The sequence below is a fragment of the Cuculus canorus genome, unplaced genomic scaffold, assembly GCF_017976375.1.
Source record: "Cuculus canorus isolate bCucCan1 unplaced genomic scaffold, bCucCan1.pri scaffold_170_arrow_ctg1, whole genome shotgun sequence".
NCBI classification, from domain to species: Eukaryota; Metazoa; Chordata; class Aves; order Cuculiformes; family Cuculidae; genus Cuculus; species Cuculus canorus.
The window spans coordinates 1-18,732 of NW_026527802.1; the positions used below are offsets into that span (position 1 = coordinate 1).

At 60.2% G+C, this 18,732-nt stretch overlaps 1 protein-coding gene across 1 annotated transcript; it reads right to left on the minus strand.

The window, feature by feature from the left end:
• Positions 1–2,987: 2,987 nt before the first annotated feature.
• Positions 2,988–17,803, minus strand: SYMPK (symplekin scaffold protein; the record flags this gene model as incomplete). The annotated part of the gene is made up of 14 exons (XM_009561527.2): positions 2,988–3,203; positions 5,136–5,237; positions 7,398–7,488; positions 10,832–10,932; positions 11,011–11,119; positions 11,202–11,362; positions 13,134–13,281; positions 13,368–13,481; positions 13,572–13,653; positions 15,053–15,288; positions 15,378–15,528; positions 15,636–15,849; positions 17,355–17,505; positions 17,582–17,803. Coding segments are annotated over 14 exons (2,098 nt in total), but the record flags the coding sequence as incomplete, so codon positions are not given.
• Positions 17,804–18,732: the final 929 nt, after the last annotated feature.

The window sequence follows — 18,732 nt, forward strand, 5'->3', positions numbered from 1 at the left end:
AGACCTGGGGGGGACACCGGGGGGGGGACAGCGTCACGGGGGGGCGGGGGGACAGGGGGGGACAGGGACAGGGGGGACAGGGACGGGGGGGGGCAATGAGATATGGAGAGCGATGGGGACAGAGATGAGAATGAGATATGGAGAGCGATGGGGATAGGGACAGACGGACAGAGAGGGGACAGAGGGACAGAGGGACAGATGGACAGGGACACACAGACAGAGAGGGGACAGAGGGACAGACAGACAGAGAGGGGACGGGGGACAGGGACACATGGACAGAGGGGGGACAGGGACAGGGGGACAGTGAGATATGGGGCGCGATGGGGACAGGGACAGACGGACAGAGAGGGGACAGAGGGACAATGAGATATGGAGTGGGATGGGGATAGGGACAGACGGACAGAGAGGGGACAGAGGGACAGAGACACACAGACAGTGAGGGGACAGAGGGACACATGGACAGTGAGGGGACAGAGATAGGGACAGACGGACAGAGAGGGGACAGAGGGACAGAGGGACACATGGACAGAGAGGGGACAGAGGGACAAGGACAGACGGACAGAGAGGGGACAGGGATAGGGACACACGAACAGAGAGGGGACAGAGGGACAGAGAGGGGACAGAGGGACAGACAGACAGAGAGGGGACAGAGGGACAGAGAGGGGACAGGGATGGGGACAGAGAGGGGACAGAAGGACAGGGACACATGGACAGCGGTGGGGACATAGAGATGAGGACAGAGGGACAGTGAGATATGGGGTGTGATGGGGACAGGGACAGACAGAGAGGGGACAGATGGACAGGGACACATGGACAGTGAGGGGACAGGGATAGGGACAGACAGACAGAGAGGGGACAGAAGGACAGAGGGACAATGAGATATGGGGCGCGATGGGGACAGAGATGAGAATGAGATATGGAGTGGGATGGGGACAGGGACAGACGGACAGAGAGGGGACAGAGGGACAGAGGGACACACGGACAGAGAGGGGACAGAGGGACAATGAGATATGGAGTGGGATGGGGAAAGGGACAGACGGACAGAGAGGGGACAGAGGGACAGAGACAGACAGACAGAGAGGGGACAGGGATAGGGACACATGGACAGAGAGGGGACAGAGGGACAGGGACAGACAGACAGAGAGGGGACAGAGATGAGGACAGAGGGACAATGAGACACGGAGTGCGATGGGGACAGGGACAGACGGACAGAGAGGGGACAGAAGGACAGAGGGACAATGAGATATGGAGAGCGATGGGGACAGGGACAGAGGGACAGAGAGGGGACAGAGGGACAGGGACACATGGACAGAGAGGAGACAGGGATAGGGACAGACGGACAGAGAGGGGACAGAAGGACACATGGACAGTGAGGGGACAGAAGGACAGAGGGACAATGAGATATGGAGTGGGATGGGGACAGGGACAGACGGACAGAGAGGGGACAGCGGGACAGACGGACAGAGGGACAGAGACACACAGACAGTGAGGGGACAGAGGGACAGAGAGGGGACAGAGGGACAGGGACACACAGACACGATGGGGACAGAGATGAGGACAGAGGGACAATGAGACACGGAGTGCAATGGGGACAGGGACAGACGGACAGAGAGGGGACAGAGGGACACATGGACAGAGAGGGGACAGAGGGACAGAGGGACAGAGAGGGGACAGAGAGGGGACAGAGGGACAGGGACAGACGGACAGAGAGGGGACAGAGGGACGGAGGGACAGAGAGGGGACAGAGGGACAGGGACACATGGACAGAGAGGGGACAGAGGGACAGAGGGACAGAGAGGGGACAGAGGGACAGGGACACACGGACAGAGAGGGGACAGAGGGACGGAGGGACAGAGAGGGGACAGAGGGACAGGGACACATGGACAGAGAGGGGACAGAGGGACAAAGAGATATGGAGTGCGATGGGGACAGGGACAGACGGACAGAGAGGGGACAGAGGGACAGACGGACAGAGAGGGGACAGACGGACAGAGAGGGGACAGAGGGACAGGGACACATGGACAGCAATGGGGACAGAGATGAGGACAGAGGGACAATGAGACACAGAGTGCGATGGGGACAGGGACAGACGGACAGAGAGGGGACAGAGGAAGAGCGATGGGGACAGGGACAGACGGACAGAGATGGAGACAGACAGGGACAGAGGGACAGGGACACACGGACAGCAATGGCGGTAGAGAGATGGGGACAGACGGACAGCATGGACAGATGGACGGATGGATGGAGGGATGGATGGAGGGATGCAGGGATGGATGGACGGATGGACGGATGGATGGAGGGATGGACAGAAGGACGGATGGATGGACAGATGGATGGATGGATGGATGGATGGATAGATGGATGGATGGACGGATAGACAGATGGACGGATGGATGGACAGATGGATGGATGGATGGAGGGACGGACAGACAGATGGACAGATGGACGGATGGATGGATGGACGGATGGATGGACGGACAGATGGACGGATGGACAGATGGATGGACAGATGGATGGACAGATGGATGGACGGATGGACGGACGGATGGATGGACGGACGGATGGACGGATGGACAGATGGATGGACGGATGGACAGATGGACGGATGGACAGACAGATGGATGGACGGACGGATGGATTGACAGATGGATGGATGGACGGACGGATGGACAGACGGATGGATGGACGGATGGACAGATGGACGGATGGACAGACAGATGGATGGACGGACGGATGGATTGACAGATGGATGGATGGACGGATGGATGGATGGATGGATGGATGGACGGATGGATGGACGGATGGATGGATGGACGGACGGATGGACAGATGGACAGACAGATGGATGGACAAATGGATGGATGGATGGATGGACGGATGGATAGATGTATGTATGTATGGATGGACGGATGGACGGACAGATGGATGGAGGGATGGATGGACAGATGGACGGATGGATGGACGGATGGACAGATGGATGGACAAACAGACGGACGGACAGACAGACAGCCAGACCTGCTTCATGATGAGGCGCGCGAGGACGTTGATGACGAAGGGTCCGAGGCGGGGGTAGATGGAGAGGCCCTGGATGACGGTGCGCATGAGCAGCACGGGCAGAGGGCTCTGCTCCAGCAGCTGCTGCAGCACCACCGCCAGCACCTCCGACGTGTACACGTTGCGCTCCGCCAGGCACAGGTTGGTGGCTGCGGGGACAACCGCGTCACCTCCCGCCCACGGCCACGGCCGCAGGGTCCCCGTGTCACCATCCCACCTGGAGAACCTCAACATCACCCCGTGTCACCATCCCACCTGGAGAACCTCAATAGCACCCCATGGCCTCCACATCTGGAGGGTCCCCGTGTCCCCATTCCACCTGGAGAACCTCAACATCACCCCATGTCCCCATCCCACCTGGAGAACCTCAATAGAACCCCAACACCACCACGTCCGGAGGGTCCCCATGTCACCATCCCACCTGGAGAACCTCAATAGCACCCCATGACCTCCATATCTGGAGGGTCCCCATGTCCCTGTGTCACCTTCCCACCTGGAGAACCTCAATATCACCCCATGACCTCCACATCTGGAGGGTCCCTGTGTCCCCATCCCACCTGGAGAACCTCAATATCACCCCATGACCTCCACATCTGGAGTGTCCCCGTGTCCCCATCCCACCTGGAGAACCTCAATATCACCCCATGACCTCCATATCTGGAGGGTCCCCATCCCACTTGGAGAACCTCAATAGAACCCCATGGCCTCCACATCTGGAGGGTCCCCATCCCACCTGGAGAACCTCAATAGCACCCCAACACCACCACATCTGGAGGGTCCCCATGTCACCATCCCACCTGGAGAACCTCAATATCACCCCATGGCCTCCACATCTGGAGGGTCCCCATGTCCCCATCCCACCTGGAGAACCTCAATAGAACCCCAACACCACCACATCTGGAGGGTCCCCATGTCCCCATCCCACCTGGAGAACCTCAATAGCACCCCATGGCCTCCACATCTGGAGGGTCCCCATGTCCCCATCCCACCTGGAGAACCTCAATATCACCCATGACCTCCACATCTGGAGGGTCCCCATGTCCCCTTCCCACCTGGAGAACCTCAATAGCACCCCAACACCACCACATCTGGAGGGTCCCCATGTCACCATCCCACCTGGAGAACCTCAATATCACCCCATGACCTCCATATCTGGAGGGTCCCCGTGTCACCATCCCACCTGGAGAACCTCAATAGAACCCCAACACCACCACATCTGGAGGGTCCCCATGTCCCCATCCCACCTGGAGAACCTCAATAGAACCCCATGGCCTCCACATCTGGAGGGTCCCCGTGTCCCCATCCCACCTGGAGAACCTCAATATCACCCCATGACCTCCCCATGTCACCATCCCACCTGGAGAACCTCCATATCATCCCAACACCACCACATCTGGAGGGTCCCCGTGTCACCATCCCACTTGGAGAACCTCAATAGCACCCCATGGCCTCCACATCTGGAGGGTCCCCATCCCACTTGGAGAACCTCAATAGAACCCCATGGCCTCCACACCTGGAGGGTCCCCATCCCACCTGGAGAACCTCAATATCACCCCATGACCACCACATCTGGAGGGTCCCCATGTCCCCATCCCACTTGGACAACCTCAACATCACCCCATGACCTCCCCATGTCACCTTCCCACCTGGAGAACCTCAATAGAACCCCAACACCACCACGTCTGGAGGGTCCCCGTGTCCCCATCCCACCTGGAGAACCTCAATAGAACCCCAACACCGCCACATCCGGAGGGTCCCCGTGTCACCATCCCACCTGGAGAACCTCAACATCACCCCATGTCCCCATCCCACCTGGAGAACCTCAATATCACCCCATGTCACCATCCCACCTGGAGAACCTCAATAGAACCCCATGTCACCATCCCACCTGGAGAACCTCAATAGAACCCCATGTCACCATCCCACCTGGAGAACCTCAATAGAACCCCAACACCACCATGTCTGGAGGGTCCCCATGTCCCCATCCCACCTGGAGAACCTCAATAGCACCCCATGACCTCCACGTCCCCTCGTGTCCCCTCAGAGGCCATCGTGTCCCCATGTCCCCTCCCCAAAGCCACCTTTGATGATGGACTTCATGTCACACTTGGCCGAGTCAATGTTGTGCAGCGCGATCAGGAGCTCCCCGGGGTTCAGGGGGGACACGGCTGAGGCACCGTCACCTGCGTGGGGACAGCGTGAGGTGACCCTACGCCTCAGCATGGGGATGACCTCCAGAAGGTCCCATGTCCCACCCAGGATGACCTCCAGAAGGTCCCATATCCCACCCAGGATGACCTCCAGAAGGTCCCATGTCCCACCCAGGATGGCCCCCAGAAGGTCCCGTGTCCCACCCAGGATGACCTCCAGAAGGTCCCGTGTCCCACCCAGGATGGCCCCCAGCACCATTGGGATTGTCCTCATGGTGTCCCACCACCAGAAGGTCCCATATCCCACCCAGGATGACCTCCAGAAGGTCCCATATCCCACCCAGGATGACCTCCAGAAGGTCCTGTGTCCCACCCAGGATGCCCCACAGCAGCATTGGGATTGTCCTCATGGTGTCCCACCACCAGAAGGTCCCATATCCCACCCAGGATGACCTCCAGAAGGTCCCATATCCCACCCAGGATGACCTCCAGAAGGTCCCGTGTCCCACCCAGGATGACCTCCAGAAGGTCCCATGTCCCACCCAGGATGACCTCCAGAAGGTCCTGTGTCCCACCCAGGATGCCCCACAGCACCATTGGGATTGTCCTCATGGTGTCCCACCACCAGAAGGTCCCCTATCCCACCCAGGATGACCTCCAGAAGGTCCTGTGTCCCACCCAGGATGCCCCACAGCACCATTGGGATTGTCCTCATGGTGTCCCACCACCAGAAGGTCCCATATCCCACCCAGGATGACCTCCAGAAGGTCCCGTGTCCCACCCAGGATGGCCCCACAGCACCATTGGGATTGTCCTCATGGTGTCCCACCACCCGAAGGTCCCATATCCCACCCAGGATGACCTCCAGAAGGTCCCATGTCCCACCCAGGATGGCCTCCAGAAGGTCCCATATCCCACCCAGGATGACCTCCAGAAGGTCCCATGTCCCACCCAGGATGGCCCACAGCAGCACTGGGATTGTCCTCATGGTGTCCCACCACCAGAAGGTCCCATATCCCACCCAGGATGACCCCCAGAAGGTCCCGTGTCCCACCCAGGATGGCCCCCAGCACCATTGGGATTGTCCTCATGGTGTCCCACCACCAGAAGGTCCCATATCCCACCCAGGATGACCTCCAGAAGGTCCTGTGTCCCACCCAGGATGGCCCCCAGCACCATTGGGATTGTCCTCATGGTGTTCCACCACCAGAAGATCCCATATCCCACCCAGGATGACCTCCAGAAGGTCCCATATCCCACCCAGGATGACCTCCAGAAGGTCCCGTGTCCCACCCAGGATGGCCCACAGCACCATTGGGATTGTCCTCATGGTGTCCCACCACCAGAAGGTCCCATATCCCACCCAGGATGACCTCCAGAAGGTCCCATATCCCACCCAGAATGACCTCCAGAAGGTCCCATGTCCCACCCAGGATGGCCCACAGCACCATTGGGATTGTCCTCATGGTGTCCCACCACCAGAAGGTCCCATATCCCACCCAGGATGACCTCCAGAAGGTCCCATATCCCACCCAGGATGGCCCACAGCACCATTGGGATTGTCCTCATGGTGTCCCACCACCAGAAGGTCCCATATCCCACCCAGGATGACCTCCAGAAGGTCCCATATCCCACCCAGGATGGCCCCCAGCACCATTGGGATTGTCCTCATGGTGTCCCACCACCAGAAGGTCCCATATCCCACCCAGGATGACCTCCAGAAGGTCCCATGTCCCATCCAGGATGACCCCCAGAAGGTCCCGTGTCCCACCCAGGATGGCCCACAGCACCATTGGGATTGTCCTCATGGTGTCCCACCACCAGAAGGTCCCATGTCCCACCCAGGATGACCTCCAGAAGGTCCCATATCCCACCCAGGATGACCTCCAGAAGGTCCTGTGTCCCACCCAGGATGACCCCCAGAAGGTCCCATATCCCACCCAGGATGCCCCACAGCACCATTGGGATTGTCCTCATGGTGTCCCACCACCAGAAGGTCCCCTATCCCACCCAGGATGACCTCCAGAAGGTCCCATATCCCACCCAGGATGCCCCACAGCACCATTGGGATTGTCCTCATGGTGTCCCACCACCAGAAGGTCCCATATCCCACCCAGGATGACCTCCAGCACCATTGGGATGGTCCCTAGGGAGGTTCCCGACCCCGTGTCCCCCTCTGTCCTTGCGTCCTACCATGTTGTGTCCCCAACAAGCGGTTGAAGACCTCCTTGACCACGATGGGGTTGAGCTTGATGAGCTTGGGCAGCGCTTGGATCACTTCTTTCTGCATCCCAAAGCGGAGAAGTTGGGTTTGGAGGAACACCAGAAGATGTCCACCAGGATGGGAAAGGACACAGAGGGGACACGGAGCGGAGAAGGGACGCGGAGGAGATGGAGATGGAACCAAGGATGGAGAGGATGAGGATGGAGAGGACACAGAGGGGACACGGAGCGGAGAAGGGACGCGGAGGAGATGGAGATGGAACCAAGGATGGAGAGGATGAGGATGGAGAGGACACAGAGGGGACACGGAGCGGAGAAGGGACGCGGAGGAGATGGAGATGGAACCAAGGATGGAGAGAACGTGGATGGAGAGGACACAGAGGGGACACGAAGCGGAGAAGGGACGCGGAGGAGATGGAGATGGAATCAAGGATGGAGAGAACGTGGATGGAGAGGACACAGAGGGGACACGGAGAGGAGAAGGGACGCGGAGGAGATGGAGATGGAACCAAGGATGGAGAGAACGTGGATGGAGAGGACACAGAGGGGACACGGAGTGGAGAAGGGACGCGGAGGAGATGGAGATGGAACCAAGGATGGAGAGAACGTGGATGGAGAGGACACAGAGGGGACACGGAGCGGAGAAGGGACGCGGAGGAGATGGAGATGGAACCAAGGATGGAGAGGATGAGGATGGAGAGGACACAGAGGGGACACGGAGCGGAGAAGGGACGCGGAGGAGATGGAGATGGAACCAAGGATGGAGAAGATGAGGATGGAGAGGACACAGAGGGGACACGGAGTGGAGAAGGGACGCGGAGGAGATGGAGATGGAACCAAGGATGGAGAGAACGAGGATGGAGAGGACACAGAGGGGACACGGAGTGGAGAAGGGACGCGGAGGAGATGCAGATGGAACCAAGGATGGAGAGAACGTGGATGGAGAGGACACAGAGGGGACACGGAGAGGAGAAGGGACGCGGAGGAGATGGAGATGGAACCAAGGATGGAGAGAACGTGGATGGAGAGGACACAGAGGGGACACGGAGTGGAGAAGGGACGCGGAGGAGATGGAACCAAGGATGGAGAGGATGAGGATGGAGAGGACACAGAGGGGACACGGAGTGGAGAAGGGACGCGGAGGAGATGGAGATGGAACCAGGGATGGAGAAGATGAGGATGGAGAGGACACAGAGGGGACACGGAGCGGAGAAGGGACGCGGAGGAGATGGAGATGGAACCAAGGATGGAGAGAACGTGGATGGAGAGGACACAGAGGGGACACGGAGCGGAGAAGGGACGCGGAGGAGATGCAGATGGAACCAAGGATGGAGAGAACGTGGATGGAGAGGACACAGAGGGGACACGGAGCGGAGAAGGGACGCGGAGGAGATGGAGATGGAACCAAGGATGGAGAGAACGTGGATGGAGAGGACACGGAGGGGACACGGAGCGGAGAAGGGACGCGGAGGAGATGGAGATGGAACCAAGGATGGAGAGGATGAGGATGGAGAGGACACAGAGGGGACACGGAGCGGAGAAGGGACGCGGAGGAGATGGAGATGGAACCAAGGATGGAGAGGATGAGGATGGAGAGGACACAGAGGGGACACGGAGCGGAGAAGGGACGCGGAGGAGATGGAGATGGAACCAAGGATGGAGAGAACGTGGATGGAGAGGACACAGAGGGGACACAGAGTGGAGAAGGGACGCGGAGGAGATGGAGATGGAACCAAGGATGGAGAGAACATGGATGGAGAGGACACAGAGGGGACACGGAGCGGAGAAGGGACGCGGAGGAGATGGAGATGGAACCAAGGATGGAGAGAACGTGGATGGAGAGGACACAGAGGGGACACGGAGTGGAGAAGGGACGCGGAGGAGATGGAGATGGAACCAAGGATGGAGAGGATGAGGATGGAGAGGACACAGAGGGGACACGGAGTGGAGAAGGGACGCGGAGGAGATGGAGATGGAACCAAGGATGGAGAGAACGTGGATGGAGAGGACACAGAGGGGACACGGAGTGGAGAAGGGACGCGGAGGAGATGCAGATGGAACCAAGGATGGAGAGGATGAGGATGGAGAGGACACAGAGGGGACACGGAGTGGAGAAGGGACGCGGAGGAGATGGAGATGGAACCAAGGATGGAGAAGATGAGGATGGAGAGGACACAGAGGGGACACGGAGCGGAGAAGGGACGCGGAGGAGATGGAGATGGAACCAAGGATGGAGAGAACATGGATGGAGAGGACACAGAGGGGACACGGAGTGGAGAAGGGACGCGGAGGAGATGGAGATGGAACCAAGGATGGAGAGAACGTGGATGGAGAGGACACAGAGGGGACACGGAGCGGAGAAGGGACGCGGAGGAGATGGAGATGGAACCAAGGATGGAGAGAACGTGGATGGAGAGGACATAGAGGGGACACGGAGCGGAGAAGGGACGCGGAGGAGATGGAGATGGAACCAAGGATGGAGAGAACGAGGATGGAGAGGACACAGAGGGGACACGGAGCGGAGAAGGGACGCGGAGGAGATGGAGATGGAACCAAGGATGGAGAGAACGTGGATGGAGAGGACACAGAGGGGACACGGAGTGGAGAAGGGACGTGGAGGAGATGGAGATGGAACCAAGGATGGAGAGAACGTGGATGGAGAGGACACAGAGGGGACACGGAGCGGAGAAGGGACGCGGAGGAGATGGAGATGGAACCAAGGATGGAGAGAACGTGGATGGAGAGGACATAGAGGGGACACGGAGCGGAGAAGGGACGCGGAGGAGATGGAGATGGAACCAAGGATGGAGAGAACGAGGATGGAGAGGACACAGAGGGGACACGGAGCGGAGAAGGGACGCGGAGGAGATGCAGATGGAACCAAGGATGGAGAGGACACAGAGGGGACACAGAGTGGAGAAGGGACGCGGAGGAGATGGAGATGGAACCAAGGATGGAGAGGATGAGGATGGAGAGGACACAGAGGGGACACGGAGCGGAGAAGGGACGCGGAGGAGATGCAGATGGAACCAAGGATGGAGAGGACACAGAGGGGACACGGAGCGGAGAAGGGACGCGGAGGAGATGGAGATGGAACCAAGGATGGAGAGAACGTGGATGGAGAGGACACAGAGGGGACACGGAGCGGAGAAGGGACGCGGAGGAGATGGAGATGGAACCAAGGATGGAGAGAACGTGGATGGAGAGGACACAGAGGGGACACGGAGCGGAGAAGGGACACGGAGGAGATGGAGATGGAACCAAGGATGGAGAGGATGAGGATGGAGAGGACACAGAGGGGACACGGAGCGGAGAAGGGACGCGGAGGAGATGGAGATGGAACCAAGGATGGAGAAGATGAGGATGGAGAGGACATGGAAGGGACAAAAGGGGGACACTCGGACCTTCTCCAACCCGTTGAGGACCGGGATGAGGAACCTGACATCCGGCAACCGCTTGTGGTAGAGGTCACGGACCCTCTTCACCAACTCCGGCGAAGGTGGCACTGCGGGAAGAGGTGGGATGGAAGGTCACCACTCGGTTGAGGACCACCCCACCATATTTGTGTCCCCAAGTGTCCCACCTTTGTCCGTCAGGCTGTGAAGGCAACGCGTCACCAGGGTCTCAGCACCTTTGGGGCAGTTCTCCACCAGCAGTAGGAGCTCAGGAGAGTTCATCCCCATCCCACGGATCTACGGCAAAGCCACCGGCGGTGTCAGCGTAGGGCCACCGCGTGTCACCGCGTGTCACCGGGGTGGCGTCCCCGGCGCTCACCGGCTGCTCGATGACGCGCAGGACGGTGCGTTTGATGTCGGCGATGGCTTCGGTGTAGACGGACGCCAACTCGTGGATGAGTTTGTGGTTGTGGGGCAGAAGAGCGAGGTAGAGGTAGAGGCACTGCTTGATGGTCTCCTCCGTCCACGGCGCGGCCACCTCTGAGGGACAGGAGGGGACATCTCGGTGGTGGAGGGGACAAAAGGGGGTGGGGAGGACATGGAGAGATGGGGCAGGGATGGAGGGGACAACCATGGAGGGGGTGGAGATGGGGGGTGGGTGGTGGGGACGTGGGGGATGAGATGGGGATGGAGGGGACAGGGATGGAGGGGACAACCATGGAGGGGACAACCATGGAGGGGACAGGGATGGAGGGGACAGGGATGGAGGGGATGGAGATGGGGGATGGATGGTGGGGACGTGGGGGATGAGATGGGGATGGAGGGGACAACCATGGAGGGGACAACCATGGAGGGGGTGGAGATGAGGGGTGGATGGAGATGGGGGATGGATGGTGGGGACGTAGAGGATGAGATGGGGATGGAGGGGACAACCATGGAGGGGACAGGGATGGAGGGGACAACCATGGAGGGGACAACCATGGAGGGGGTGGAGATGGGGGGTGGATGGTGGGGACGTGGGGGATGAGATGGGGATGGAGGGGACAACCATGGAGGGGACAGGGATGGAGGGGACAGGGATGGGGGGGACAACCATGGAGGGGACAACCATGGAGGGGAGAGGGATGGAGGGGACAACCATGGAGGGGATGGAGATGGGGGGTGGATGGTGGGGACGTAGGGGATGAGATGGGGATGGAGGGGACAACCATGGAGGGGATGGAGATGGGGGGTGGATGGTGGGGACGTAGGGGATGAGATGGGGATGGAGGGGACAACCATGGAGGGGATGGAGATGGGGGGTGGATGGTGGGGACGTAGGGGATGAGATGGGGATGGAGGGGACAACCATGGAGGGGACAGGGATGGAGGGGACAACCATGGAGGGGACACAGTGGGAAGAAGGACGGAATGGACACAGCCGGGGTAGGAGTGGAGAAGATGGGATGGAAGGGACATGGAGAGAAAGGACAGGGATGGAGGGGACAACCATGGAGGGGAGAGGGATGGAGGGGACACAGAGGGAAGGACAGGGATGGAGGGGACAACCATGGAGGGGGTGGAGATGGGGGGTGGATGGTGGGGACGTAGAGGATGAGATGGGGATGGAGGGGACAGGGATGGAGGGGACAACCATGGAGGGGACAGGGATGGAGGGGACAGGGATGGAGGGGACAACCATGGGGGGTGGATGGAGATGGGGGGTGGGTGGTGGGGACGTAGGGGATGAGATGGGGATGGAGGGGACAACCATGGAGGGGACAACCATGGAGGGGGTGGAGATGGGGGATGGATGGATGGTGGGGACGTAGGGGATGAGATGGGGATGGAGGGGACAACCATGGAGGGGATGGAGATGAGGGGTGGATGGTGGGGACGTAGGGGATGAGATGGGGATGGAGGGGAGAGGGATGGAGGGGACAACCATGGAGGGGACAGGGATGGAGGGGACACGGAGGGAAGAAGGACGGAAGGGACACAGATGGGGCAGGAGTGGAGAAGATGGGGTGGAAGGGACATGGAGAGAAGGGACAGGGATGGAGGGGACACAGAGGGAAGGACAGGGATGGAGGGGACAACCATGGAGGGGATGGAGATGGGGGTGGATGATGGGGACGTGGAGGATGAGATGGGGATGGAGGGGACAACCATGGAGGGGATGGAGATGGGGGATGGATGGTGGGGACGTGGGGGATGAGATGGGGATGGAGGGGACAGGGCTGGAGGGGACAGGGATGGAGGGGACAGGGCTGGAGGGGACCGTCTACGGAAGGGTCATCCTCTTGGGTGCCACCGCGTCCCCAGGCCTCACCCGTGTCCTTGTCGGCGCCGAAGAGGACGGAAGGCGGGTTGGGGTGCACCAGGAGCTGCAGGTAGTTGAGGGCGAACTTCTCCACGTAGTCCCGCAGTTGCTCCTTCTCGTACATCCGCTTGATGAAGAGCAGCGCCTGCTGGCGAACCTGCGCCGCCGTGGTGGCCACCGTCACCGCTTTGGGGACACGGATGTCCCCGAGGTGCCGGTGGCCCAAGGTCCTTCCATCCATACCTTATCCTTCTCATGGGAGCTGAGGTCCAGAAGGACGTGGAGGTACTGGAACTGCCGGGACGGCCGCTTGAAGATGAGGTCTCGCAGCGTGGACATTCCCAGGTAGGTCCGGCTCTGGGTGGTGACAGCAGGAGGTGACGCTGAGGTTGTCCCCGTGTCCTCCAAACAGCGCCAACCCCCCCGTCCAGAGCCGCACGTCCCCACCTCGTCCTCGCAGTACTTGCGGATGACCTCCAGCGCGCTCTCCGTGATCAGCGGCGCCTCCAAGACCAGCTTGGAGAAAACCCTGAGGGAAAGGGGGAAAGCACCGGGGTAACGGTGGGGTGGGGTGGAGGTGTCACCGGGGTCACCCTGGGGGCACTGTCCCATCCCTGGTGGCACCATCGTATCCCATCTTCCATCCCTGGTGGCTCCATCCCATCCCCTCCCTGGTGGCACTATCTCAACTCTGGTGGCACCATCTCATCCCCTCCCTGGTGGCACCGTCGTATCCCATCTCCCATCCCTGGTGGCACCATCCCATCCCCTCCCTGGTGGCACCGCCGTATCCCATCTCCCATCCCTGGTGGCACCATCGTACCCCATCTCCCCTCCCTGGTGGCACCATCCCATCCCCTCCCTGGTGGCACCATCTCAACTCTGGTGGCACCATCCCATCCCCTCCCTGGTGGCACCATCGTATCCCATCTCCCATCCCTGGTGGCACCATCCCATCCCCTCCCTGGTGGCACCATCTCAACTCTGGTGGCACCATCTCATCCCCTCCCTGGTGGCACCATCGTATCCCATCTCCCATCCCTGGTGGCACCATCTCATCCCCTCCCTGGTGGCACCGCCGTATCCCATCTCCCCTCCCTGGTGGCACCATCGTTCCCCATCTCCCATCCCTGGTGGCACCATCTCAACTCTGGTGGCACCATCCCATCTCCCCTCCCTGGTGGCACCATCCCATCCCCTCCGTGGTGGCACCATCGTACCCCATCTTCCATCCCTGGTGGCACCATCCCATCCCATCCCCTCCCTGGTGGCACCGTCGTACCCCATCTCCCATCCCTGGTGGCACCATCTCAACTCTGGTGGCACCATCTCATCCCCTCCCTGGTGGCACCATCTCATCCCCTCCCTGGTGGCACCATCGTACCCCATCTCCCCTCCCTGGTGGCACCATCGTACCCCATCTCTCATCCCTGGTGGCACCATCTCAACTCTGGTGGCACCATCCCATCCCCTCCCTGGTGGCACCATCGTACCCCATCTCCCATCCCTGGTAGCACCATCGTATCCCCTCCCTGGTGGCACCATCGTATCCCATCTCCCATCTCTCATCCCTGGTGGCACCATCTCATCCCCTCCCTGGTGGCACCATCGTACCCCATCTCCCATCCCTGGTGGCACCATCCCATCCCCTCCCTGGTGGCACCATCGTACCCCATCTCCCATCCCTGGTGGCACCATCCCATCCCCTCCCTGGTGGCACCATCTCATCCCCTCCCTGGTGGCACCATCCCATCCCCTCCCTGGTGGCACCATCTCATCCCCTCCCTGGTGGCACCATCCCATCCCCTCCCTGGTGGCACCATCTCAACTCTGGTGACACCATCCCATCCCCTCCCTGGTGGCACCACCGTATCCCATCTCAGCACCATCCCTGGTGGCACCATCCCATCCATCGCGCCCTTTCCTACCCATCCTTCTGGTCGGGTTTCTCCTGGAGGCCACCGAGGAGCCCGATGAGACACTCGTCGTAGCGTTCCAAGGTGCCACCGGGGAGGTGGCTCAGGTAGGTGTTGTACTCTTGGAAGAGCCACGCAAAAGCCAGGTCCAAACGCGACCGCACGTCCTCCAAGATGAAGGCCAACACTTCGCTCTTGAGCGGTACCTCCAAGCGCGTCACCAGCGCCGCCAGGATCTTCACGCGAGCCTGCGGTGGGAGGTGAGAAGACCGAGGTGGGGTCAAAGGTGGGGTTATGGAGAAGCGTCACCGCCATTCCGGAAGGATTCCGGATGTACCTGAGCGGCGCCGCTGCAGGCGACAGCGCGTTCGGCACGAAGGATGCGGGTGACGGCGTTGAGCTTCAGCTTCTCCACTTGGACGTCGGTCAAGGGTTTGAGGACATCGCTGAGACGGAAAACCTTCTTGCGGCCACCAGCGCCCACCAGCCTGGGAGGAAGAAGGGACCTCAACACCCATGGGTGCTCCAAGAGGGAGACGATTCCCGAGACAAAGGAACGGAAGGAAGGGGGATGGAAGGAGATGATGGATCTCACCGGGGTTGGGTGGCCGGGATGATGGGTTCTGGGCGCCGTTTGGCCTGAGGGATCTCCTCCTCAAGGAGGTTGGTGGCCGAACCCTGGGAGCCCAGCACGGAGATGGCCTGGCCTTGCGCCAGCGCCGACAGCCGTCGCTTGATGACCACGCTCTCCGGTTTGGCCGTCTTCTCCTCCTTCGGTTCTTCCTTCAGGTGCTTCGTTTGCTCCACGCCTGGAAGGGGCGAAAGGAGAGAGATGGTGACTCCTCGTCCACCTCGATGTGAGATAAGGACCTCTCACGGCATCAGAACCAGGATGGAACGTTGAATCGTTGAGCTTTGGAGGACCAAAGGGGACACGGAGAGGAAGAGGAGGAACCAGAGGAGAGGGGACACTCATGGAGGAAGAGGAGGACCAAAGGGACACTGAGAGGAAGAGAAGGACCCAGAGGAGAGGGGACACTGAGAGGAAGAGAAGGACCAAAGGGACACTGAGAGGAAGAGGAGGACCAAAGGGACACTGAGAGGAAGAGGAGGACCCAGAGGAGAGGGGACACTCATGGAGGAAGAGGAGGACCAAAGGGGACACTGAGAAGAAGAGAAGGACCAAAGGGACACTGAGAGGAAGAGGAGGACCCAGAGGAGAGGGGACACTCATGGAGGAAGAGGAGGACCAAAGGGACACCGAGAGGAAGAGGAGGACCAAAGGGACACCGAGAGGAAGAGAAGGACCAAAGGGGACACTGAGAGGAAGAGGAGGACCAAAGGGACACTCATGGAGGAAGAGAAGGACCAAAGTGACACTGAGAGGAAGAGGAGGACCAAAGGGACACTGAGAGGAAGAGAAGGACCCAGAGGAGAGGGGACACTCATGGAGGAGGAAGAGGACCAAAGGGGACACTGAGAGGAAGAGGAGGACCAAAGGGACACCGAGAGGAAGAGGAGGACCAAAGGGACACCGAGAGGAAGAGAAGGACCAAAGGGGACACTGAGAGGAAGAGGAGGACCAAAGGGACACTGAGAGGAAGAGAAGGACCAAAGGGGACACTGAGAGGAAGAGGAGGACCAAAGGGACACTGAGAGGAAGAGGAGGACCAAAGGGGACACTGAGAGGAAGAGAAGGACCAAAGGGACACTGAGAGGAAGAGGAGGACCAAAGGGACACTGAGAGGAAGAGGAGGACCAAAGGGGACACTGAGAGGAAGAGAAGGACCCAGAGGAGAGGGGACACTCATGGAGGAAGAGGAGGACCAAAGGGGACACTGAGAGGAAGAGGAGGACCAAAGGGGACACTGAGAGGAAGAGAAGGACCCAGAGGAGAGGGGACACTCATGGAGGAAGAGAAGGACCCAGAGGAGAGGGGACACTCATGGAGGAAGAGGAGGACCAAAGGGACACCGAGAGGAAGAGGAGGACCCAGAGGAGAGGGGACACTCATGGAGGAAGAGAAGGACCCAGAGGAGAGGGGACACTCATGGAGGAAGAGGAGGACCAAAGGGACACTGAGAGGAAGAGGAGGACCAAAGGGACACTGAGAGGAAGAGAAGGACCAAAGGGACACGGAGAGGAAGAGGAGGACCAAAGGGACACGGAGAGGAAGAGGAGGACCAAAGGGACGTGGAGAAGAAGAGAAGGACCCAGAGGAGAGGGGAAACAGAGGAAGGGATTCACGTGTGGACCAAGAGGAGGACTTGAGGCCCATGAGGAGGAAGGATGTGGCCACGGGGCCACCGCTCACCCGGGCCCAACCCTGCCGCCGTCATCTGGGTGGCCATGAGGCGCGCGAGGTGCTTGATCTGAGCCTCGGTGCCGGCCGACTCCACGGGGGTGTAGGTGGCCTGGAAGGAGGCGGGCATGGCCTCGGGGAGGTACACCATGCTGATGAGCACCTACAAAACGGGGGGACACCACCTTAGAGACCCCATCATAGGTCCTCCCCTCACCTCGTTGGAGGTCCCTACTGACCAGGTTGGCGACGTTCTCCGGCGTGAGGAGCGGCTGCAAGAACTCGGCGGTGATGTCGATGTCCGAGGGGACGCCGGCGGCGCCGCCCGTCTTCGGCACGGCCGTCGCCGCCACCGCCTCCAGGTCTTTGTCTTCGTCGTCGTCACCCAGCGCAGCTTCTGGTGGGGACAGGGATGGGGTGAAGGTTCCACGTGGAGTGGCCTCGATGGCCACTGGGAGGCCCTGAGATGGCGTTTAACGCCAAAGAGTGAACCAGGAGGTCTCAGGTGGCATTCAGGGCCCCAAGAGGGCACTGGGAGGACCTTGATGTCCATTGGGAAGACCTTGATGGCCACTGGGAGGACCTTGATGGCCACTTGGAGAACCTTGATGGCCACTGGGAGGTCCTTGATGGCCACTTGGAGACTCCCCGTAGCCTCCAATGCCCCAAGAGGGCACTTGGGAGGTCCTTGATGGCCACTGGGAGGTCCTTGATGGCCACCTGGAGACTCCCCGTAGCCTCTAATGCCCCAAGAGGGCACTTGGGAGGTCCTTGATGGCCACTTGGAGACTCCAAGTAGCGTCCAATGCCCCAAGAGGGCACTGGGGAGGTCCTTGATGGCCACTGGGAGGTCCTTGATGGCCACTTGGAGACTCCCCGTAGCGTCCAATGCCCCAAGAGGGCACTGGGGAGGTCCTTGATGGCCACTGGGATGTCCTTTATGGCCACTGGGAGACTCCCCGTAGCCTCCAATGCCCCAAGAGGGCACTGGGGAGGTCCTTGATGGCCACTTGGAGGTCCTTGATGGTCACTTGGAGACTCCCCGTAGCCTCCAATGCCCCAAGAGGGCACTGGGAGGTCCTTGATGGCCACTTGGAGACTCCCCATAGCCTCTAATGCCCCAAGAGGGCACTTGGGAGGTCCTTGATGGCCACTGGGAGGTCCTTGATGGCCACTGGGAGACTCCCCGTAGCCTCCAATGCCCCAAGAGGGCACTTGGGAGGTCCTTGATGGCCACTGGGAGGTCCTTGATGGCCATTGGGAGGTCCTTGATGGCCGCTGGGAGACTCCAAGTAGCCTCCAATGCCCCAAGAGGGCACTGGGGAGGTCCTTGATGGCCACTGGGAGGTCCTTGATGGCCACTTGGAGACTCCCCGTAGCCTCCAATGCC